At 32.9% G+C, this 24,048-nt stretch overlaps 3 protein-coding genes and 1 long non-coding RNA gene across 5 annotated transcripts in view; 2 read left to right on the forward strand and 2 right to left on the reverse strand.

Annotated features, from left to right (window-relative positions):
* LOC106121982 (uncharacterized) overlaps positions 1–7,022 on the reverse strand; it is a 52,091-nt gene extending 45,069 nt beyond the window's left edge. Inside the window, exons 1-2 of the long non-coding RNA XR_001228074.1 lie at positions 6,927–7,022; positions 6,129–6,336 (exon numbers count right to left, since the gene is read on the reverse strand). This is a non-coding gene — a long non-coding RNA (uncharacterized LOC106121982). The remainder of the gene's footprint in view (positions 1–6,128; positions 6,337–6,926) is intronic.
* A 5,167-nt stretch (positions 7,023–12,189) lies between these two features.
* LOC106121906 (UPF0160 protein MYG1, mitochondrial) lies at positions 12,190–15,148 on the forward strand. Its single transcript, XM_013317738.1, has 4 exons — positions 12,190–12,395; positions 12,564–12,814; positions 13,273–13,839; positions 14,954–15,148. The coding sequence occupies exons 1-4, from the start codon at positions 12,297–12,299 to the stop codon at positions 15,117–15,119; spliced, it is 1,083 nt and encodes a 360-aa protein (XP_013173192.1). The 5' UTR covers positions 12,190–12,296; the 3' UTR covers positions 15,120–15,148.
* A 276-nt stretch (positions 15,149–15,424) lies between these two features.
* Positions 15,425–20,074, reverse strand: Pus1 (Pseudouridine synthase 1). Of its 2 annotated transcripts, none has more exons than XM_013317724.1 (8): positions 19,917–20,074; positions 19,433–19,498; positions 18,484–18,700; positions 18,135–18,301; positions 17,470–17,743; positions 17,012–17,111; positions 16,526–16,681; positions 15,425–15,876 (listed from the first exon to the last, which is right to left on the reverse strand). In XM_013317724.1, the coding sequence occupies exons 2-8, from the start codon at positions 19,470–19,472 to the stop codon at positions 15,454–15,456; spliced, it is 1,377 nt and encodes a 458-aa protein (XP_013173178.1). In that variant the 5' UTR covers positions 19,473–19,498; positions 19,917–20,074; the 3' UTR covers positions 15,425–15,453. The 2 variants fall into 2 exon arrangements, with proteins under 2 accessions (XP_013173178.1, XP_013173177.1); XM_013317723.1 differs by having other exon boundaries at positions 19,839–19,924.
* Positions 20,075–20,203: 129 nt separating this feature from the next.
* Teh1 (tipE homolog 1 phospholipid transfer protein) lies at positions 20,204–21,100 on the forward strand. The gene has a single exon (XM_013317853.1). It carries the CDS (start codon positions 20,280–20,282, stop codon positions 21,024–21,026), a length of 747 nt encoding a protein of 248 aa, XP_013173307.1. The 5' UTR covers positions 20,204–20,279; the 3' UTR covers positions 21,027–21,100.
* The last annotated feature ends 2,948 nt before the right edge of the window (positions 21,101–24,048 follow it).

A 24,048-nucleotide genomic window follows, 5' to 3' on the forward strand; every position in this document is an offset into this window, starting at 1 on the left:
AGGAAAGTCGTGTTAGTTACACTATTTATAACTTAAGAACGGCTTTACCGATACGGCTGAAAATTGGCGAGGAGGCAGCTTAGAGACAGGAGACGGACATAGGATACTATTTATTCATTTTTTATTTTATTTTTTTCGAATTTATGCCTTGCAGAGCCGCTTTTTACTTACGCTATTTATTACTTACTAATATCTTAAATGCGAATGTTTAGATGGATGGATGGGTATTTGAAGATATCTCTATAACTTCTCGATTAAATTTGGCATACGTATAGAACATAGTCTGAAAGAACACATAGGTTACACTAATTAAGTTTTTTTATATATCCAAGCGGACGGAGTCGTGGGCGACAGCTAGTAAATCGATAAAAAAACAATGTAAAAAAACATTCTGAAACAAAAAAAAAACATTCTTGTACAAAATGTGCTAAAAGTAACAAAATAATGTCGAAAAAAACACCCGCGAAAGCAATAAATTTCTTTTCCGTCTTGAAATATGTCTTTACTTAATTATTGTTATTTCGGAGTCGGTGTCGGTCTGATGTCTTAGACCTATTTACGTTTAAGGTAGACCGGAGTTACGCGGTAACACATATAAAAAAAACGAACAGACATACAGACGAATTGATAACCTCCTCCTTTTTGAAGTCGGCTAAAAATTGAGCAAGTTTAACTACACCTGAGGTCATGATCTCTAGACATTAAAACAATGGAAATTAGATTTTATTTACGTAATATCGACTTTTAAATTAACAATAGAACGCCAAAAGTAATTTAAATTATGAAATACGAGTATTCAAACTCCATATTTCAACAGCAAAGTATTCCTTTACTATAGAAATTTATTTTTATCTTACAAAAATATTTAATTCATAGTATTTGCTATTCTATGACAATTTACCTACGTCTACGTAATAGGGTCAAGAAACAAAAACGGTATATTTCATGCGACATTTTTTATCTTTACAGCACGCATGGCACCGCTCGTGCGTTCACCCACACATGCACAACCCTGCTAATAACACATGTGTGTGTCAGAGTGAGTGTGTTATGCGCGTGCGCAGAAACAACGTTATACTGAGCAGTTTATGGTTTTCTCAAACACCCTATAGAGATAAGCGTGTCTCCATTCACCGCATTGGAGTAAAGTTTGCGCAAAGAGGTCATCGGAAGGTCACACCTATATGACCTTGGGTAAAACTTCGTGTGATTGTTGACTACATGCGAGTACATTTTGAATCAAATGACGACTGATGGCTGTTGCAATTCGAATCGTAAACTGAACACCGGTTTATGAACTGTAAGACGAGGATTGCTTATGACCGTAAAATGCACAACTTGTTAATCTTATAGTAGGTTTTTACTGTTGAAACGTATACAATAAAACACGTATTTACCTCAATTGTTTTTCAGAGAAAATCAGATAATTTTACCAGTGAAAATCCACGATTATACGTAGATGACAGTTCTAAAAGCTTTCGCAGTTTGGGATTTTATTTTACTCTTGAGTCATTCAACCTTCAATACTACGTATTTACAAGAGGAAATTTTAAAACTATTTTTACTAAGATCTTTGAAACCTAGTAAATATTTCACGCAATAAAACAAGTACAATTTCATTCATAATTTTCTAAATACACATCTAATCTTAAAAAGTAGTGTAAATTTTACATATCTTTAATAAGACGTAAAAATACCATGGATAAATAGCGTGAATAACCAAAAAATCGGTCCATTTATTTATAACATAAACCAATTTTTGTAGTCATAAGTACGGCCCTTTTTATTTGCACGCAGTGTACCACCTACAAATTTTCTATTGTCAAAACATTTCGTCTCGCCTTCCTGTAACGTGTTATATATATTTAGTCATAAGAGATTTTCTCGCGAGGTCACAACGAGTGAAGAACGCGCCAGAGCATTACGTAACATTCACAAGGTACGCGTACGCGCAATGCGTATTTTACTTAATAATTTGAACATCTTACTTGGATGGATTTATGGATAAATGGATGGATGTTTGTTTGAAAGTATCTCCTGAACGGCTAAGCGGATCTCGATGAAATTTGACATCCATAAAGAAGAAGCCTGGAAGAACACATAGGCTACTAATTATGTTTTTTTTTATTCTGCGTGGACGGTGTCGCGGGAGACGGCTAGTATAAATATAAAGTTCATAATAAAACTTTATCATGAAGTTTTCATACACATGTCGATAATGGAATCCAGATTACGCTAGAAATCTGTTGATTAATTCTTCTTAAAATTATAATTAATTGCATAATTAAATTATATAAAATTCATCATCAGCTCACTATACGTCCCCACCGAGGGACTCGGAGCCTACCCTAAGTTAAGGGTGATTAAGCCATAGTCAACCACGCTGGCCAAGTGCGGATTGGTTGACTTCACACATATCTTTGAATTACTTCTCAGATATGTGCAGGTTGCATCACGATGTTTTCCTTCACCGTAAGAACGTCGGATAAATGTACATATGTAAATCGGAAAATCGAAAAACACATTGGTACATGGCGGGATTCGAACCCACGACCTGCAAATTGCAAGTCAAGTGCTTGACCACTGAGCCACCGACGCTCATAGAAAATTATACCTAATAAATAATAAATGCGTTAAAATATTATTTTCAATAAAAATTCCTTGTTTTAATTAAATTAAATAAATATCAGTACAAAAAAGACGATTATTTAAAATCAGTAGATGTCAAATTTATTTCCTATTAGTGACAAGCGACATCTAGTAATAAAAAAAAGCAACAAAGAATCTTTAACAATATCAGAAACCGGATACTATTACTTCCAAGTCTTCAGTATGTCGCGTGTCATTGAGGGTCAATCGGAAGCTCAATAATAAGGCCGAGGAAAGGCATACAAAAGCAGCCAAAGGAAGCAGGCGTGTGCCATGATTCAACACAACGACAATATAATTGGAAAGAAATTGCTCTAAAGAAAGACCTTGCAAAAGATCGCAACAATGACCTTCACAAATAGACTAGTAAATATCGGATAATACATCCGATAATATCCGATATTTTTTTTAGTACTATCCGAATTACAGGATAATCAATTTTGAAAACTTAAACGCTATAAAGACGATACGATACGAACTCACATGATTAAAATCAAAGTAGACCACATAATACTTTTTAAAATGCGTGGACGTTCAATATCACCGTCTTTTCTCGCCATTTATTTTTATAACAAAAAATATAACAAAAGGAATGCGTTAAATTCAAATAATCTATTAAGAATTGAACTTATGTTGACCACTAGAGATATTCGAAAGAGATGTTTTAACAGCATAACCTTCATATTTACATTAAAGGAGGAAAACCAATGCAATATTGTAAGATGGCTACTATTTTAAAAGGATTATAATTTTTAAATGTACCTACTAAAGTTGACATATATGACCCATGTTTATAGACATTCGACTTATCTTTTGATTACTATTGGAAGATAGCCTTGGGACTGAGATTTACCACATGGCAACTGATTGGGGCAAATTTAAACCCGTCATTAGATAAGTATTTAATACTAGTCGCCTGCGACTACATCCACCCGGAATTAAAAAAAAGTTAATTAGTAGCCTATGTGTTCTTCCAGACTATGTTATACATCTATGCCAAATTTCAGCGAAATCCATGGAAACGTCCTGGAAATACTTTTAAACAACCATCCATACATCTAAACATTCGCATTAATATTAGTAAGATTCAAGATACTTGTGTCATATCTAAACACAAATTTCAATGCATTTTTCTATATCTGTTTTTAACTAAACAAGTTTATGTACACTTCAGTACTTTCATAAGGTTTTATACACACAAATTATCTATTTCGAACATGCAAATCCATCGAACTCAAAACAAAGATATACTCATTTGCATACGCGTTACTAGATGTGGCTACGTGACTTCAGTCATGAACTTACGCGATTAATCATGTTACGTGAACTAGAAACGTCACTATTTACGTACGTTACCTTCCTAGATCTAGACAACGGCAATGTTGGCTGACGTATGGCCAACCAATTTGGCAAAAATTTTACAATATTCTGCAACTTTTATGACCTGATAGAACTTAATAAACGGCAAAGATTTGTCCAATGAATTTGGATATAGTGGAGCTATTTTGAACGACAATCGTGAACCTATCATGGTATCAATAAAAAGTATATCTTTCCAAAGCTATGCCTAGTTAAGGCGTAACAACTGGAAGTGTCACATTAATTTGGCAAAGTCGAGTACGCTCCCACTTAACGGTTACACCGAAGAAAAAGTCAGACTGTCGGGTAAGAATTAAACGGTCACGAATAATAAATAAATACTTTCACGCTATCCTAATTCCGACAAATTCGAAATCTTGGTTACGAAAAACTTAGTGTTAAATATCATAAGTATTGAAATGAAGGATTATCACGAAATGCAATCTCAGATTAACAATTTCATCATCATCAGCTCACTATACGTGTCCTCACTGAGGGGATCGGTGCGTAACCTAAGTGAAGATTAACTGAGAGAATAAAAGAGTGTTACATTGTTATAAAGTATGTTACCAATATCGTAGTATATAGTAGGGTGACCAAAAAAATTTAGGACATTGGTATTGGTAATGTTTACTTAGATACAGTTTAATTAGAGCTCTATCGAATGTGCTATGCGTAACCTGTCTTTTATTTTTTTTAATATTTTTTTCACGTTATAGATAATTTTATTTACGGTAAATTTGTAAGTATTACTTGTGAGAACAACAAGAAACAAAAAGAGGTTAAGAATTAATTTTCCCATTACGGTGAAAGGAATATGTGCTTTTCTAGCGAATATCGTACGATGTAAAAGTTGTATGATTAATATTAAACGATCCGAGAAAAAAACTGACTTTCGATTAAAAGAACGAGAATCAAAACGGCACAGAATTCTAAATTCAAACGGTTTGACAATGGCGCCAAATGACGTCACCAATCTTCTGACAATTAAATATGTAAATTATGACATTAAAGCACGTGGCGTAAGGTATTAATGCGTTTAGATAACACGATACAAGGTCACTGGCCATTACATGCCTTGCTCTGATATTATTTAGTCTTTTTCCAAACGCATCAGTACAAGACATCCAAGGAAAACGTACAAAGTGCTTTCACTTTCATAACATTTATACCCTGTTTACATTATTCCAGTCCAGCGATCGAAACCAGTGGTATACCAACATTGAGTTATAGAGCCATAGAGTCATCATTTCTCCAATTGATACAGCGCAGATTTCAATCGCTGGACTGGAATAAAGCGGGATTTATCCAAAAACATGCCTCTCATTCTCTTTAAAAAATTTAGTACAAATATATGTTTTAATACATGTGTAACAACAGTGGAAACCCATTATAATATTAATATTAATTACATACTAAACGCGACAAGATACATTTCTGCATTGATATATGAAAAAAGAAAAAAAAAACAAAAGATGAGCTTAAATCACGACAAAAGAAGATCATTAATCTCTGCCTACCTATGTAGGTTAAGGGCGTGATTATAAAAAAATGTATATAATAATATATGAAATGCTTCACAGACAAGTAAAGTAAATAAATAACTCATATGTGCTTTTTATAAGGCATATAGCGAAAGTTGTAAAACATGTTTCAGTAGTAACGACGATATAAAATACTTATAATAAAAAATATTGTTAAATCGATATTAACGGATATTTATTCGAATATTAAATTAAGAATTTGAACAAGGAATGTCACCTTCTCGTATGATTCCATTTTTAAAATTTTAATAAAAAAAAATATTTAGCGTTTTATGTCATTCTTTATTTGAATCCGACACCTCAGTTACTGCACCTCTGTAACCACTGAGCTATTGGCATTAAATAAGTCTGACAATATTTTTAAAAATCAATTAAAAATATTGTAAAATAAATTCTACGCATTTGTGTTTGATATTTATATTAGTTTTGACTTAGCTAAAATATTTACTCGTCACGAAGCGACCAGTATTGTAAAACAGTCAACTCATAATATTCATAACAGCCGTCTTTATCGTTCAACTACCTAGCCGTGCGTAACACAGATAATAAATATATATTAATGAACTAAAAACTTACGTGTGTTCAAACTCGATGCACTTTCGAAACGTCAGTTGACACGATTATTTTTCTAATTCATTAGTTAAACCGCGCACAGTTCACAAACAGTTCTCACTTTCGTACCGTTTCCAATAGGATCGTATTCAATTGTGGTTATAATGTAACTCAAACTGAATTCTCAACATTCACATACACTTTGTAGGTAACAGATATTATTCCAACAGACCTGAAATAATCACACAAACGATATTTTATTAACACTGGCACATCACTAAATATCACGTAAAATATCACATTCGAAACACAGCGGCTTGACGTTCAATTGCAACTAATCTTAAATTATTATCTACGCGAAACCCGCTCTCCTATGCCTACGTATTCTTAAATAAATAAATACAGCGATAAACGAGTTTAAAGAAATTTCGCTTATTATAAGATAGCTGTCGTTATGCGGGACGTAAACTTTTTTCCGGCTAAAAAGTTTTTGGCCTGCAGCGTTTCGTAAGAGTGGAGGCGATGGTCAAGTCGTATGTGTACTGAAATCGGTCCAAATCCGCTACCGGCCGCACGTAACACCGCGTGGAAACTTTACACCGAACGCAAATTTTCACTGCACTCGCAAGACATTTTCCTAGCGGCCTTCGTCCGTTGCATTGTTATGCAACTGCAGATCGTGCCGGCACTTTTTCGAATCGCGCGTAAAACTAGCGCGAAAAATCATAACCTCAAAAAAAAATTCGCGAACATCTAAACCGCGGCCGCCGTATTTCCGATTGTGATATTTTCATATTTTTTTTTTGTTAGCACGAATCGAACACTTGATTATGTTAGCGAATGTTTTATCGGGAACGTTTTCGGGTGCGCGGCGTGGTGGGGGCTCGGAGCGACGTAACATGTCCGACCCGGGCGGGATCTCGCGCGATACTGGCGGCACTCGCTTGCCGCTATTCGGATATCTCGACACTCGACTCGACCACCGATACAGTGTCTTCGAAAAAGCTTCCACACCTCTATAGCGCGAACCGACTAACAAAAACCAGACGAATTACTACGGACTTCCCGAAATTTTTTTTGTGTTTACTTGCCCTTTCACTTGCTCACGCGATTGCACAAGCGGTTGTCTAAACGTTCAAACAAATTCTATAAGATTCATTTTGGAATTGAAAAATGTTACCCATCTGCCTAATACGTGCTTAACTTATATAATCTAAACAATTTAATGTTCCTACTCACCCACTTTGAGTTCCTTCCGTAAACACGGTTTACAACACTTACGTACTAAATATATTAAACTCTCCTGGAATTAATTATAATCGGACTGAGGAAGGCGCCATAGATATTAAGTAAAAAACTTAATACTAACTTGGACTTAACAGTAGAGCCAACTGATTCTAAGTGAACTTTTGGAGCTCTCGCGCTGGGAAGTATAAAATGTTTTATGGAATGTTTGCAATATATTATGAAGCTACTAGCTGTCACCTCAGAGTCAGTCCACGAAAAATTAAAAAAAAAACTTAATTAGTATCCTATGTGTTCTTCCAGACTATGTTTTACATCTATGCCAAATTTCATTGAGATCTGTAGAGCTGTTCTGTAGATATCTTCTGATAAATATCGATTCATTTATCCATACATCCAAACATTCGCTTTTATATTCATGTTAAGTCAAAAATAATTGCAGCGCTCTAAACCTTATAGCTATGACGTTGTAGAGTCCTTAATAAATAGTAATTTAGAAGTAAAAGAATCGACGTAACCATTTTCTATCATATCTAATAATATTTATAGTTTTTATTTTTAGCTATCATTTATCATTTAGTTACGGTAAATGTTAAATTCGATCTAAATAACACTTGTCAAAATATAATCGATTTTTAATCGATTCTAAAATAAAATAATAATTTTACACGTTTATGAGGTCAAATTCCAAATTAAGAAGTGACTAATGGCTGATTTTGTAAAAAAAAACAGTAGTAGATATTATAAAATAAAACGTAATATTGCGTAATTTTGTCATTTGAAAATAGTAACAATTTTTATTATATGTAGAGTGACCATAAATTCGTCACTCAGGAAAACTGTTCTTTTTTAAAATAATTCTTCTCTTAATCTTAACTTAGACTCGGAGAATATGTTCGAAATATTTAAGTTACTAGCCCGGAGTACTTATCACCCAGGAGTCCGTCCGCGCGTAATTAAAAAAGATCTTAAGTAGTTGTGTTCTTCCAGACTTTGTTCTTGATCCGTTGAGCTATTCTGGAGACACCTTCTCACATTCATCAATATAAACTTTCGCATTTATATTAGAAAGATATTCTGTAGAACAATTTTTCAATTTATTAAAATCTTGTAATAATCTTACATAAAAGTTTAAAAAAAAATTAAAACAACCCAACTTAATTCAAAATCAAAACAAAATTATTCCAGATTCATCTACTTACATTTAACATACAAATCAGAACCAAAAAACTTAAAAAAATATGAAAACATTTCACCGAAAGCATTTTTCCTTAACTTAACAAACACTTAACTTAAGCCATTCAATAAACGAGTACTTCCTCTGACGTCATAAGGTTCTCGATTACTTTGAATCATTATGACACAATGAACTTTAAAAGCCTTCAAGTTCATTGTAACAAACAAATTGCTCGGTTTTTTCAAACATTCGTAATGAACACTGAGGTTTTGAATTCTTTTGAATATGCAATTTGAAAATTAGCTCTTGAATATATTAAGAAAATTGTGGTTAAACGAATACCTTCGTTTAAAATTGATACTACAACCAAATCTGTATTTCCACTTAGCTGTTAGCCGCTTGTCTACCGCGCGCGGGTAGAGTCGCGCTGGTAGCTTAGTGAAAAAAGGCTTTAAGTAGATGCGGTAATGTCATAGTTATTAACAGAAAAACTGATAAACACATATATGTATTAGTAGCCTACATGATATATTATTTTTTACTTCGGCTATTTTTTAGTTTCGAGTTTAGTTTTTAAAACTTTGTATTTACTTAAAGTCAACTTATACGATGACGTAACGCGCACGTAGCGCCTACGTAACGACTATGTGCTAATTAACGCTGCGACGAACTGTTGAGTTCAAAGTTTAAATAAACATATCCGTCTCCAACAAAAGTTCATGTAAAAACACAAAAAATGGGATTGATAGCTTTTTAATACAAGTGATATATTTATAAATGTCTATAAAGAAGGCATTTATTGGTCATAATAATGTTATTCTTCAATTTAAAACCTATTACTTTAGTCCTATTATGAAAATTTTTACAAGCGCCATCGTATCGTAATCGATAAAAGTATTACGGAGGCCTTACTTAGTCCTCTTTCCCTTCCCACCCTTTTTGTTATAAGGAAAGGATGGGAAGTGGAAGTGGACTTTCCGGATGAGAGGATGCATGGAAGGGGAAAATATTTTCTTTCTGTGCATTCTCTCCTCCGTCGATTAAAGGTAGGCAACGCATATGCAATTGCGTATGTCTATGGGTATCGGTCACTTCGCTATATCAGAGATTTCAGGTGGCCGCTAGCTCGTTTGCCACCTTATGATATAAAAAATATATATATTCATTTGTGCAGCGCCTCTATCGGTCGTAAAATACACCAAAAATCTCACACTTATTTTGACAATTAAAATTTTATATTAATTACAATTCTATCAGTCATAATTCTTATAGTAAATTTAATTTAAATTATTCAAACTTTCGTGAGACATTATACTAAACTGATATATAAACACCGACTAGTTTCGAGCCCAACGGGGGCCCTTCATCAGGATGAGTGGCGCTGGTATTATTTCGCGGACGCGTCCGGCTCGAAACTAGTCGGTGCCGTCACCGAACGTATATACGTTAGTGTTTAGCCGTGTTTATATATCAGTTTAAATTTAATTTGTAACTATTCGTCTTTTATCAGTTCAATATACAAAGTAATATTATAGGATAATTTCATGAAATCTTTTAGTAGTTCAATGCTATGAACATTAAAAGGACAATGAAAATTGCTTAAACTAAAATCGGTAGCGCAATTAAATGCCTGTTAATTGATGTCCATTACTGATTTCTGCAGCAAGATGCCTTCGCCATACAGCGGCGAGCAACTCAATGATGCCCGTTGCCAGGCGGGATAGAGCTGTGACACTCGGGTTTGAAAGTATCGATACACTCTTTCATTTTAATTTCTTCAAATTCTGAAACCTTCATCTTTTTTCAGACGTAGTAAACAGTATCATCTGTTCTTCCATGAACTCCTTAGATTTCTCCTGGATCAATTTGAGAATCACTGCTATAAATTTTCTTGTAGGAAGAGTCTATAAATGCAGTAAGTATGTTCAAGAACGTTCTTGTACTGATATTTCATTATAAAATGTACTTCTTTATGTATAATAATAATATGGTCAACAAAACTAGTCCCAATAGTGTAGTAGAGTAGAATTAAGGGCAAAAATTTGCAGACATACGTCAAGAGATGTCATTGCAAAAGAACTTCAGAATTGGTATAAAAAAATTCAAATAATTTTACAACGCTTTTACATTACTTTTTTGATTACACTTATAAATCGTCATAATTATTAATTAATATTTCAACTTTAAATCTAAACTATTCAATAAAAATTGGATTTTAAATAACTTAAAGTCCTTATCGATATCGATATGGGAAATAAATCATTTATCGACAACGTAAACATCACTAGACATGTTTTATCGGTTTCCAAACTTGGTTCTGGAGTCGAAGATGCTCCATTGGAAAACTAAGCACGTAACAATCTGTTTTTACATGTGTAACGTAGCAAGAAAAATATTTCGGGACTCTTGTTTTCTTAATGGTCAGTATATCTTATTAAAGTTGGGTTCTATACTTACATATGGATATTTTATGAGGGAACAGACGATTGCATCGCTTGGAATTCTTTCCTTATAAAAATCATGTAACTACATAGGTTCTTGGCTCGTAATAGCAATATAGGCTGTTCGTAAGCAAGGTTCTTTGCCCAAAGTTATCCTTAAACGAAATAAGTTAACTTAACAGAAACAAAGCTTTTAATTTTTGTAATATTTAACTAGTTTCACTTACAGTTAGATTTTTGTTTAGTACTATTTATGAAGGCCATGCTTCATTTTTTTTAAAGACAAAAAATTTATCGAGCACACGCGAGTCGTTTACTCTATCGAATCACTTATACAAAAACATTCTGTCCCTTTCATTCTTTGTACAAAAGACAGGGACATGTTTATATTTGTATCTATATTTCTTTGGTGTAAAATAACGTGTTGTCTTCCGAATACATGACCATGTATGAAGCAATCTGCCTACAAACATTGACCGATGATCGATTAATGATTAAACAGATATTGATGATGACCACATTTTTTACGTAACGGTAAATCTCCACTGTCCTAACACTTATATAACATCACAATTGTAATAAGTTTTAGGTTTAAAACTGTTATTTACTACGAGAAAAAACAGAATGAGTATTCGCCTCAGTAAAATTAATTCAACTTAGTAACTCAATTACAAGTAGTGTGTACCTGTAGGACAAATGGCTTAAATTTACCTAAGTTTAATTTATATGCTAGAAGAGTTAAGTAAAAACAAACAATAAAGTCATTTAAGAGTAAAGGCACGATGATGATTGTTGGTTACAACTAGCTCCATCTGTTGAAAAAGTTTTGTAAACTTCAAGATGAAAATAACAAGAATATAAAAATCTCGTTTTCACTGCAAAACTATATTTAAATAATAAACTTAGATATAACTCTTAATAAAAAATTATTAAAATTTAAAATCAGTGGTAATATCTTAGTAATATCCATTTGTAAACAAAGAGCGCCATCTAGTTTCATGACGAATCTAGGAGCAAATTACGCCATTATAAAGTTAAGTCACAAACTTTAGAATTCGTGATAAAAGAATACTAATACGTTAATTTAGTGCACTTTATCAATTTAAAGACGTAAATGTTAGGTTACATTAATTTAATGAACTTAAAAAATAAGATGATTGCTTTTATTTGTATATTCCCAAACTGAACTTATACGAAGACTTGCTCTTTGCTTTGACGTTGACGTATGACGTCATGTGACAACTCAACTCAACCTAAAAAATCTACATACCAGTCTTTTTTAGCCTAAAATATTTACTTTACTTTAGAAAATGCTTTCTTTTTATTGTAATGTTTAAAAATATTTTTCATAACATTAGCAGTTTAGTAAATTATTCATCCAAATCAAAGTACAGTATTATCAAACGTTTTATTTCAACAAACATGAAGGTTGGTATACTCATTAAGGCCAAAAAACATGTTAAATTGAATTAAACATTTTGTTTAAAGAATTGAAAACATCTCTTCACAAAATATTACTGTGTTCTCACCAGTTTTTCACACTTATAAATTATTAATCACGGTAGGTAATTACTTTTAAACAAATCGCTTTTACAGATCGGAACTCATGATGGTGTTTTTCATTGCGACGAGGTTCTGGCTTGTTGCATGCTAAAATTATTACCTAACTTCAAAGATGCGGAAATAGTACGTACAAGAGACATGGAGAAACTAAACACGTGTGACATAGTTGTGGATGTTGGTGCTGTCTTTGACCATGACAAACAGCGCTACGATCATCATCAGAGAGAATTTAATGAAACATTAAGTACAGTGAGACCAGAACTAGGTGATAAGTATAAAATCAAGTAAGTAATATTTTACTATAGTAAAAACTGCTATCATGTTGATTAAAATGTAGATTATGACAAACAAAATTAGATCCCAGTTGCATGCCACATAGCTCAACCTTAAGAACAATTCTTAGGCTTGCAATGCTTCAAATATCTTTGGCCTGATGTCATCAGAGCTCTGTTCCAATACACCTAATATTGCATTAAGAGCTGCCAAGATATCTGTATAACATTATAAAAAGACTTATCTGTTATGAATGAATCAATATTCTATCCCTTTGAAAAATTATAATCTGTTTGTTGTAATCCATCCAAACATTCACATCTATAATATAATATAAGTAGGATAAAAACAATGTTACATCATCATCATCAGCTCACTATACGTCCCCACCGAGGGCCTCAGAGCCTACCCTAAGTTAAGAGTGATTAGAGCATAGTTCATTGAAATGTATTCATCTGACTAATTTCAGGTTGAGTTCTGCAGGTCTTATTTATGCATACTACGGTGAAAAAGTAATTCATACTCTCCAACATAAGGATACATCTTTAAGTGATGATAACGTAAAAGTTATCTTTAAAAAGGTCTATGAAACCTTGATTGAAGAAATAGATGGCATTGATAATGGAGTACCAATGACGGTTGAAGAACCAAAATACAGAATTCGTACACATTTAAGTAATCGTGTTGCAAGACTAAATCCCGAATGGAACTGTAAACAAACAGTTGATTTAAATGAAGTTTTTAAAACAGCAATGAATATGGTTAGAGAAGAATTTATGTTTGTGGTTAATTATTCAATATCAGTATGGTTGCCAGCTCGTAATTATGTGAAATCTGCATTAGATAGTAGGTTTGAAGTACACAAATCTGGACAGATATTGGAATTCAAAGAGAGGTTTCCTTGGAAAGAACATCTGTTTGATTTGGAAACTGAAATGGGGTTAGGACGTCAAACTAAATATGTTATTTTTAATGATAAACCTAATTCATGGAGAGTGCAAGCGGTTTCTTTAGATCCTCTTAGCTTTTTATTAAGGTTAGTACGATAATTTATCAGTAATCTTAAACTACTAAATACTTCTTACTAATATTATAAATGCAATAGTTTACATGGATAGATGTTAGTTAGAAGGTATATCCAGAATGGAATGGATCTTGACGAAATTTGGCACAGATATAGAACAAAGCTTGGAAGAATACATAGGCTGCATATTAAGTTTTTTTTTTTAATTCCGTGTGGAGGGAATCGAGGGCAATCACTAGTAACTTATAAAATATTACCAACTCAGTAATTCTCCTTGAAAAAACTGAGTACAATAAATTTTTAAAGGTTTTATAGCTGTGAATACTCTTGACATGCTTTGGTATTAAATAAATTCAATGAACTCAACTAATTTAGTTAGATTTTTTTATAGTATGGTAGCAATTTATCATTTATTTAAAAAGAAGTTATCAATACTAATATTATAAAGAGAAAAGGTTTGACTGAATAAGCTCCAAAATGAATGAACCGATTTACAAAACTCTTTCACCATTTAGAATCTAAACTATCTTGTGACATAGTATATATTTAATAGCAGTCTGCCCCGACTCCGTCTGCAAGGCATAAAAAAAACTTAATTAATAGCCTATGTGTTCTAACAACTAATTTTCAGCGAGATTCATGCAGCCGTTCTGAAGATACCTTCAAACAACTATCTATCCTTCTAAATAGATAAACAGTGGTAGAGCCCGCTTTAACATCTTCGCACGAATTGGCCCGGCTCGCCCGGTGAAATACCACGACCACACAGAAGACAGGCGTTAAGTGGAAGCAATTCCGTGTTTCGTCTGATGAGTGTGCGTCCCAGAGGCTTAATTTAGTCCTCTTTCCCTTCCCAACTTTTTTCTTATAAGGAAAGGATAGGAAGTGGAAGTGGACTTTCCGGATGAGAGGATGGATGGGAAAGGAAAATATTTTATTTCTGTGCATCCTCTCCTCCGTGGATTAAAGGTAGGCAACGCATATGCAATTTGCGTATATCTATGAGCAACGGTTACTTCGCTATTTCAGCGATTTCAGGTGGCCGCTCGCTCGTTTGCCACCTTATGATATAAAAAAAAAGGTTACCAGACTTGTTTAATAAAACAATTTGTTTTATTCATTTTAGGAAGCCACTACACAAAGATTGGTGGGGTGTTAGAGATGAAATACTCTCCAATGTGTCAGGTATAGACGGCTGTATCTTTTGTCATAGTAATGGGTTCATCGGTGGCAATGTGTCAAGAGATGGTGCTTTGAAGATGGCTATTGCTAGCTTGGTAGCCAATGAATGATATACATAATAAACTATACTTATACATAATCTTTGTATCTTTTTTTTCCTTTATCATATACCTTTTGAAATAAGAGACACGAATCTTACTAATATTATAAATGGGAATGTTTAGATGGATGTTTCTTTGAAGTGTGATCTCCGGAACAGCTCAACAGATCTTGATGAAATTTAGTAATGTTGTAGAACATAGTCTGGAAGAATTCATAGACTACTAATTAAGTTTTTTTTTCATTCCGCGCAGTAATAAAATAAAAGATTTAAAGTTAGATATTATACTTGAATAGTAAGATAAAGGTAAAAAGATAAATCTTATATCCTATATAATATTTTTCTTAATTTTTTCCATTATTAACAATAATTTTATCATCATCTTTCACTTCATCAACATTCATCACAACTTCGTCACTGTCCTTGTCAACTTCATGACCATTTTGCTCTTTAGATTCATCACCATTTTTCATGTCGATTTCACCGTTTTCCTTGTCAACTTCATCAACGTTTTCCTTATCATCATCATCATCTGACTCCTGTTCGTTCTCCATCTCCTTTTCAACGGGTACATCTTCAGATGGCTCATAGTTGTGTTTACTGAGTTTCTCAAGCCAAAATCCCATAGAATTATCTTCGATTTCGCCCTTAACTATGTTAGGGTTTATTTTTTCCTTTTTAAATGTCTGAACCAACTCCTCTTCAGCTTCCCAAGTGAGACTGTCATGACTATCTTTGAATTTTGCATCGTATCTCTCATAATGGACCTGAGAAAATGAAATTAATTTCAGACATTACAGTATATGAAATACTATAATGAGTCTGCAATCATAAAACGTATTGTCATCCCTTTCGTTCCCTTAAGAAAAAAAAGGAGATAGTTACGTTTTATGTTTGGGCGGTAAAGCGATACAATTAATAGAATTGAAGTGTCTGTATGTCATAAAAATTCCTGAACGTAATGTATTTGCGATGGTCTTAACTAAAATCTAAATATATTTTTTTGTCTGTTTGACGGGTATTGGTAGGTAGAGTTGAGCTTTATTTGCAATTAAAATTGACAATATCCCTAACTTTCTCAAGATTAATAAGGATTATTGATTTAAATTACCGAATCTCTGTCCTCCAAAAGCATAAAGTACTCTCTGATGAATCCGACTCGAAGGACCATATGTCAAAGTTATTCGATGTGAACTTTTTGCATTTAATAATGTATTTTATTGGCACTCACAAATAGGATATGAACAAAATGCGTTTAAATTATTATATTAAATGTGCTTCCGTCAAATGTCAATGGTTGAACAACACCGATTTAGCCAAAGAAAAAACAATTCAACTATTTTTTTACAATTCTAAGAATCTTTATAGTCTTTTAAATTATAAGTCAACCATAACACAGATATTTTAAAGACTTACCTTATCCAGCACTAATCCTAGACCAGGCGCAGTTGGGATCATAACTTTATCTTTGCCGAATGCCTTCTCTAAAATTGAGATGTCTGTGTGTCCTCGCACAATCGCAATCATCAGGCCAACCATCTTCCTGATTTGGTGAAGCATAAAACTTTGGCCCTGTATAATTAACTTGGATTTACTAAAAGTTGAACTGCCGTTATATATTTTTGTAGAAAAATGGATTAAAAATATTTTTGCAATATTTATCTTGTTACAATTCCTTCAAATGTATACTGTTACTTCTAATATTTATCATACTATTACAAACACAACATTTTGGATGGATGTATGTGGATCACCAAAATGGCTTCTCAGATATCGATGAAATTTGGCATCTGTGCCAGATGTCTGATAGTCTGGAAGAACAAATAGGCTATTTACTAAGCTTGACGAGTTTACTCAAAAAGTCCTAGTGGCATGAAATGTGTCAATTTTGTAAGAACTTACCTTAACCAATAATTCAGCAAACTCCCAATCTGAATCCACAAACACTCTATCCAGAGTAAAGCTCATCATATATCTGGATGCTGAAGGATCTTGGTAATGTCTGAAATTAACATTTATTTTTATAAGTTTATCAATCTAGATTCTAGTTTCTAGGTCTAATAGTAAGGGATAAAGTTTTTTATCTAGCATGTAAATCTGTTTATTAATTTCTAAAAATGTTTAAGTCGGGGTAGAAACTAAAAAATGCCACTCCCATCAACTTATTTCACTTTTAAGTTCATTCTATTATAAAAGTTAGGTAAATGATCAGTTTCAAAGTTTAAATTAATGTGTAAACTGAAAATCTTGCCATCCCCTGAACTTGCCGAGGCATGAACCCCGGCTTGCCCTCCCTTGGATCTGGGACTATTTGTATGTATAAGTTACAAAAGCCTGTCTTTACTTAAACTACTACTTACTTCTTTTCTGTAAAGTTATGATAACTTTTTGTTCCAATATAAACAGCCAACACATCATTAACTGCCTTCAATTTGTCCTCCGTTATTCTGTACAATTGTTTCTCTTTATCACCAACCAAAGTTGGTTCAAAAACGTACGTTGGAAGAGTATAGCTATATGTGCGTGCATTACATTTGATTTTTGAGTTGAATTTATTTGTTACTCTTTTCACACCAAACACTTTAATGTTCTCCGGTAAACGTTTATTGATTTCCTCAATATCAATTTCCAGAGCTATAATAAAAATAAATCTCTTGTTAATTCTTTATTCTTTAAATAGATAGTAGATTGAAACTCGGAACACTATTATAAAGTCTAATAATATTGTTTAACAAGAAACATGTTAAAACCCTCATATAGCCCCATATAAGATACATACTAGCCGTCGACCGCGCTTCAGTCCGCGAGTTGGAAAAAACTAAATAAGTAACCTATGTGTTCTTCCAGACTAATTTCTATATCTGTACCAAATTTCATAAAGATCAGTTGGGCCTTTCTGAAAGGTAACTGCAAACAAACATCCATCATAACATTCGCATTTATAATATTAGTATGATTCTGTCTTACCAGATTTAAGACTTGTAAAGACTGATTTAAAAACTATTTTACTTTGGTAAATACTTACGTAGCTTAAGTGAGACAACTTGTCGTGCTGCGGAAACGCCTTTGTCAGTTCTGGAGCTCCTCTGGAATTGGGCGTTTTGTTGGTTATTGAAATCTTCCTCTGATATATACTTTGCCTCAAACAGTGCCTTCAGCAGATCCTCTTCAATAGTTCTTACTCCAGGATTCCTATTTACAATAAAACAAAAATTACTCTATATGTTCTCTTTTGTAAAAAAATTTTTCTTGTGTGATTTAAAAAATGTTTTTCAATTTTCCTTTGTACTTGTCCTTGTTTTACAATTGGGTTGGATTTTTTCATCAACAACCAAATTTGGAAAAAAAAAGCATTAGCATTTTTCATTTCTTACCTTTGCATGCCATAGTAATCTACTCCACAGTAACCCAACAGCATGGCCATTTTCTTCTTTTTTATTCTTTCAAATGTCGGATCACATGGTTTCTTTCCATCCGTCTCGCCATCTTCTCTTTTATCCTTATTTTCATCTTCCCATTGACGTTTGTTACGTTGCATATAGCGAGTAAATTTCTTATCACGGACTTCAGTTTGTGTTGCTGCATCAATTTCTGAAATGTGACTTAACAATATATAAAAAATAACACGATTTTTTACATTAATATATGACTACTGTACTCCAATGACACTCAGAAAAATGTAAATCAAATAACACCTCACTCGTCATATGTTCTACATCTATGCCAAATTTCACAGAGATTGAATAAGCCGTTTTAGAGATACCTTATAACATCCCATCCATCCATACAACAAAACATTTGGAGTTATAATATTAGTAAGGTTCACCCGAGACTTTGTCTTGCCTTAACTAAGAATATTGAACTTAAGTGTTCTGCATTTTAACATTTTGAAATTTTTCCATCTGTTCACGTATGATTTGATGACCAATAGAAAACATTCATTTTAGGTATATATATTATCACTAGCTGTTGACACGACTCCATCCGTGCGGGATTAAAAATAGATGATGGCCGATTCTCAGACCTACTCAATATGCTCACAAAATTTCATGAGAATCAGTCAAGCCGTTTCAGAGGAGTATGGGAACGAAAATTGTGACACGAGAATTTTATGTATAAGATTATCATAATAATAATATAATTGGTTATTGCAAAGTATTAACCAAATCAAACCAAAAGGCAATCTTGTTCTTTGCAGATAAAGAATAGAGGCTACTACTGCTAGAATACAATTACAATAGTATTTACAACTATCAAAAAAACAATCATAATTTATCTTCTCAATATGTTTATATTTAAACAATTTGTAACAAAATAGCTTACCTATAACATTTTTAGGCTGTGTTTGAGTAGTTGCATCCATGCCTGTTACAGTTCTTATTTGCAAACCTAAAAAGAAGCAATTTAGTTATTACAAATGACAAATATCTAGTCGTCCTAGTAATAAATTAGAATAACAGAAAAAATACCAAGCTAGTGAAGAACAGTAAATAATTTCATAAACTTGAGAGTTATTGATTTTGTATTTCACATGTTACCAATCTTTTTAAAATAGCGAAGTGACCCCTGCCCATAGACATCCTCAATATGAGTATGAGGTTATGTTTTGAATAAAGCCAAAAAATAATGTGCATTAAACTTTGTAGATAAATGATTATGGACAAAATAATAAAAATGTAATAATGTGTGATGTTATAGACAGACACGTTTAATAATTATGCTATAATACCTGATCTTGTTATGGTATGTCGCGGCAGAGTCTGTCTTATTGTACATACAAACGAGGTTAATAATTTTAAGGACATACCTACAACAACATAAAAGAGCACACACTTTAAATATACTTTTGACGATAATATTTATGTTTGATTTCTTATAAATTTATAAAGTTCCCGACATTATTATCTCTCCCTTGACTTATTTTGCAAGTAGGAAACTCAACTGTCATTTCTGGTCCGTGTTATGTCAATCTGATATCTATTCATAAGATTGCCAGTAAGTTACTATTTTAAAAAATAAGATTAATTTTAAAGGTCCTGAAAATATGCTTATATTTTATTTATAACTTTTTAAGCTAAAATCCTAGCATCAAAAATGTAATATTACACCTGTTCTTTTTTCTGACAACCTTATTCTGGAATGTTTCGATGCGCATGCGTGGATTCAGCGCATGCCTAAATGTTATATTAATGAAGAATGTAATATTCATTCACAATGGGTTGAGGCAGTGATAAAAATGAGGGGCGGAAGCTCAGAAAGATTGGTTGTGCGTGCCTCTCGCAGAAGAGGAGAAACACGCGCAAAACTAACTAAGTATATAACCGTTGTGTTAGCTACCATTCTTAGTGGAGGTGGTTCTGCACTCCTTTTCTTAGTTCCATTGTACGCTGACCCAGCGTTGAGTGCCCTAGCGGCCGACTTTGACCCAGTGCCCGCGGAATGTGTAACAGAGAGGCGTGACGACAGACTTGGTCTGGATAATTGCACTTGGGCGTCTTGCAGAGAAGGTTGCACGAGTGACGCCTATAAGTGTATTCAATTGCACGTGAAATACAAAGCGTATAGCGAAGAATGGCGGCCCGCCGTACTCTACGTCAATATAAAGGGATGCGGGTATCCTCCGGTGGTTGATTGCGACAACTTTACTATTAATTATGGATACGTCGGTGCTAGATATCCATGTTACTGGTCGAGAGCGGACAATACTGTGGTTGTACCACGCTGGTCGCGAGGAGAGCAAGTGGCTACCGTAACTAGGACCTTGGCGTTGCCGTTGTTTCTTTCCGGGTGCGCTGGTATTGGGCTGTGCGCCCTGCATTGTGAATGCAAACCCCGTCGTCGCCGTCGCCCTCCGCGCCGCCCTCCCCGCCTGCCGACGCTTTCACCAGACGAAACATCGGTATATAGACTAGGTTAGTTTTGCTACAAATCTTCCAATTTTGAGTGTTTACCTACCTTATGGCACAAAGATAACTACTAGATATTCCATTGTACATTCTATAGTAAGTAAATGTGTGTAAATAATACAATGGAGTTTTATTTAGTCTTAATGACCCACAAATGAAGGCCAAATTCCCTTCCCTAGAACCCTACCATATGAACAGTCGTTCTGAAATCTAGGAACCGAAGATCGCTACAAAAATCATATGACACTACTTATTGGGAATTCATCACGATTGATGTCTCTGCTTATCCGATCTTCCTTCAAAGCCGAGAGTTTCGAGATTCAAATATATCTTTTAAATGTCTTCGTTCAACGACAATTGCGACATTATGGTCTGAAAACATGTTTAAAAAATAAAATGAAAGACGACATAAATACAATGCATTATGCTTGTTCGTGCTACCGTGAATTACGAACAAAAAGTTCCACTGTAATTTATACAGACAATAGCTTTTGTTAAAATGCAGGCCATAAAAGTCGTCTATCTTAAATAAAAACCAATTGCATTTTTTTCTCTTCAGCCAGTAATTGACATGTCAAACGGAAAAACGGTCATGGCCTTTGAAAAAAGAAATGCTATAGAATCCACTGAATAAATCGCGAAGATATAACCTTGTAATTAAGTACCATTAAAGTCATAAACTACGTTCAAGAGTGGCCCTTAAGGTCAAACAGCACTTGAAAACATCGATCCGCGTCTTCAAATATAGGCTAATGTAGCTAGCAGATTTTTCCCTCATAAATGCATAGTCAGAGAATTAAACAATATGAACAAACGATATGTGTTTATAATTTGAATTTGAAAATTAAATTGTTTAAACTTTCATGAGACACAATAAGGAACGGCTTAACTCACGTATTATCGTCCGGTGACGACACCGATTCCTAATCCATCGTGGTTTAAAAAGTTTCTAATCAATTTGATCTGGAAGTGTATAATTTAATTAAACAAATAGCGGGATGAATTTAAAATAAAAGAACGCCAATAAAAGTAAATAATTTTATTTCAAGGTTTATAATGCGTCTTTATATCTTTAGAGTACAAAATTATGTTTTCGTTTCAGTCCAATACCATTCGTATTAGTACTTAACATTCAGTCTTCATGCGTACTTTTTCACACGTCCACTTTCTAACAATTTTTAAAACAAAAAAATACATCTGTCATTATTTTGAATCAACTGTCAAATTTGTGTCAAAAAGGCAAAGGCCATTGAAACATAGAGCCATAATAATTTTCTGCCATATTTATTGTGATGAATAAAGCTTTTAAATTTAACTCTTTATTATTAATTCCATTGATGGAATAAATATAACTACACTGGCAGTATTATTTAACATTACATGATAATACTATGATTATATTAATTTACCTATTCTAACAACAATCCTATTCGGAAGCACTGGCTATATAGAAACGATAGATTTCGGCACTTTATATAATTTCTTTACAATTCATATAAGCAATACGGCTGTGATGTGGCTTTTCATGATATTATGAGTACAAAATAAAGTTTGAAACGAAACGTTAATTAATACATACATATTTTATTTTAAATTTTACAGAACGATATAGAATAAAAAAAATAAAGCCACAGCCAACAAATTGGACAACAAAATACATCTTGGCTATATAAATTTCAATGAAAATACTCTTTTTAAAGGCTCACTGAAGTTTCGTCAATACAAATGGTCTGGTCACAATAAAACTGCGCATCTTTAAACAATCTCATAACATCAGATCAATGACAAACACAAAATAAATGGTAACTTTACATAAAAAAAAACTGTGTGAACACTTCTCAACATAAACGCGCATAACTTAGCCGAAATAAAAAAAAACATGACAGTCTAATTAAAAAAAAAACTAAGTATTCTGCGACACCTTCAACCCGTTTTTAAGTCACTAAAATTGGCGTCGCAAGAAATCAATGGAATAGAATCTTTTAAGTTAAAAAAAAGACGGAAAATTAATCGGAAAATCACTCGAAAAATTCCATTCCATTTTACAATTCAGCTAAAATATATACACTATATTAAAAAAATAAATTAAAAACAAACATCTTTAATCACAACCACTCCCTTATCCAAAACAGCTTATTTCGTGGCATTAAAAAAGAAATTTTCTAAATAAATGTCATTCCATTTGCTATTTTAGATATTATTAACTACATTGTTATAATATTAAGGTGATCGATAAAAAAAATAAAAGTAACTGTCGAACTAAAATTCGCTGTAAAATAAACAGCCGAAAATAAAATTGATTAAAAAAGAAAATAAGCCATAGACTAAAAAAAAAAAGTTACGGTGTTGCCAGATTACAAATATTGCCGAAACGTTGGCAAAATTTCATTATCCACCATCAACACAATGTAAAAGTGAAGTTATATTCTCATGGAATCATAAAATCTTTAAACAATTAATTAAATCACCTTAATATTTTGCTCAATCATCATAAATGCTAAAGATGAAATTATTGCATAGACAATAATTTCGACAATTCAACTAAGATTGAATATGCAATTTTATTTAAGTCAAATTATAACTTCTTTATGCATATTCTAAAACATTGAATACAAAATGTAGGGCACAGCCATTTAATGTAATTTAAAGATTTCCTGTCGCATATTTAATTAATTTAATTCCACAAATTACATTACCCTGTTGAACTATTATTTATAAATTTTATTAACTGTTGAATAAAGAAATAATGGAAAAACTTATAGGAAATGTTAATAGTCAAAGAAAATCAAATATTTTGTACCTAAAGCAATCTCCAAGAGATTTTATTGAGGCATTTAAAAATGTATTTTTCGTAGCAATTTGTTTCTATCTATTCTACGATTATTTATATAATCTACACAATGTACGCAATATATCGATCGTATATTAGATTAATACAAAAAGAAATTTCAGTCATATAAAAGGCCAAGCCGTTGATATATTTTTGTTTACACCCTATTATACATGGTGTTTTTTTTATTGCTATTATTGTAA

Source organism: Papilio xuthus, unplaced genomic scaffold (genome assembly GCF_000836235.2).
Source record: "Papilio xuthus unplaced genomic scaffold, Pxut_1.1 DF826933.1, whole genome shotgun sequence".
In the NCBI taxonomy this organism is placed as follows: Eukaryota; Metazoa; Arthropoda; class Insecta; order Lepidoptera; family Papilionidae; genus Papilio; species Papilio xuthus.

Excerpts from the sequence above, each read along its gene's own strand:
- LOC106121906 (XM_013317738.1), top strand. The coding sequence starts at position 12,297 with ATGTTTAAAAATATTTTTCATAACATTAGCAGTTTAGTAAATTATTCA. Across the intron at positions 12,815-13,272 it reads GGTGATAAGTATAAAATCAA|GTTGAGTTCTGCAGGTCTTA; the intron begins GTAAGTAATATT and ends GACTAATTTCAG. Across the intron at positions 13,840-14,953 it reads CCTCTTAGCTTTTTATTAAG|GAAGCCACTACACAAAGATT; the intron begins GTTAGTACGATA and ends TATTCATTTTAG.
- Pus1 (XM_013317723.1), bottom strand. The coding sequence starts at position 19,914 with ATGTCCTTAAAATTATTAACCTCGTTTGTATGTACAATAAGACAGACT. Across the intron at positions 17,744-18,134 it reads AGTTGTCTCACTTAAGCTAC|CTCTGGAAATTGATATTGAG; the intron begins GTAAGTATTTAC and ends TTTTTATTATAG. Across the intron at positions 15,877-16,525 it reads TAGGATTAGTGCTGGATAAG|GTCCATTATGAGAGATACGA; the intron begins GTAAGTCTTTAA and ends TCATTTTCTCAG.
- Teh1 (XM_013317853.1), top strand. The coding sequence starts at position 20,280 with ATGCCTAAATGTTATATTAATGAAGAATGTAATATTCATTCACAATGG.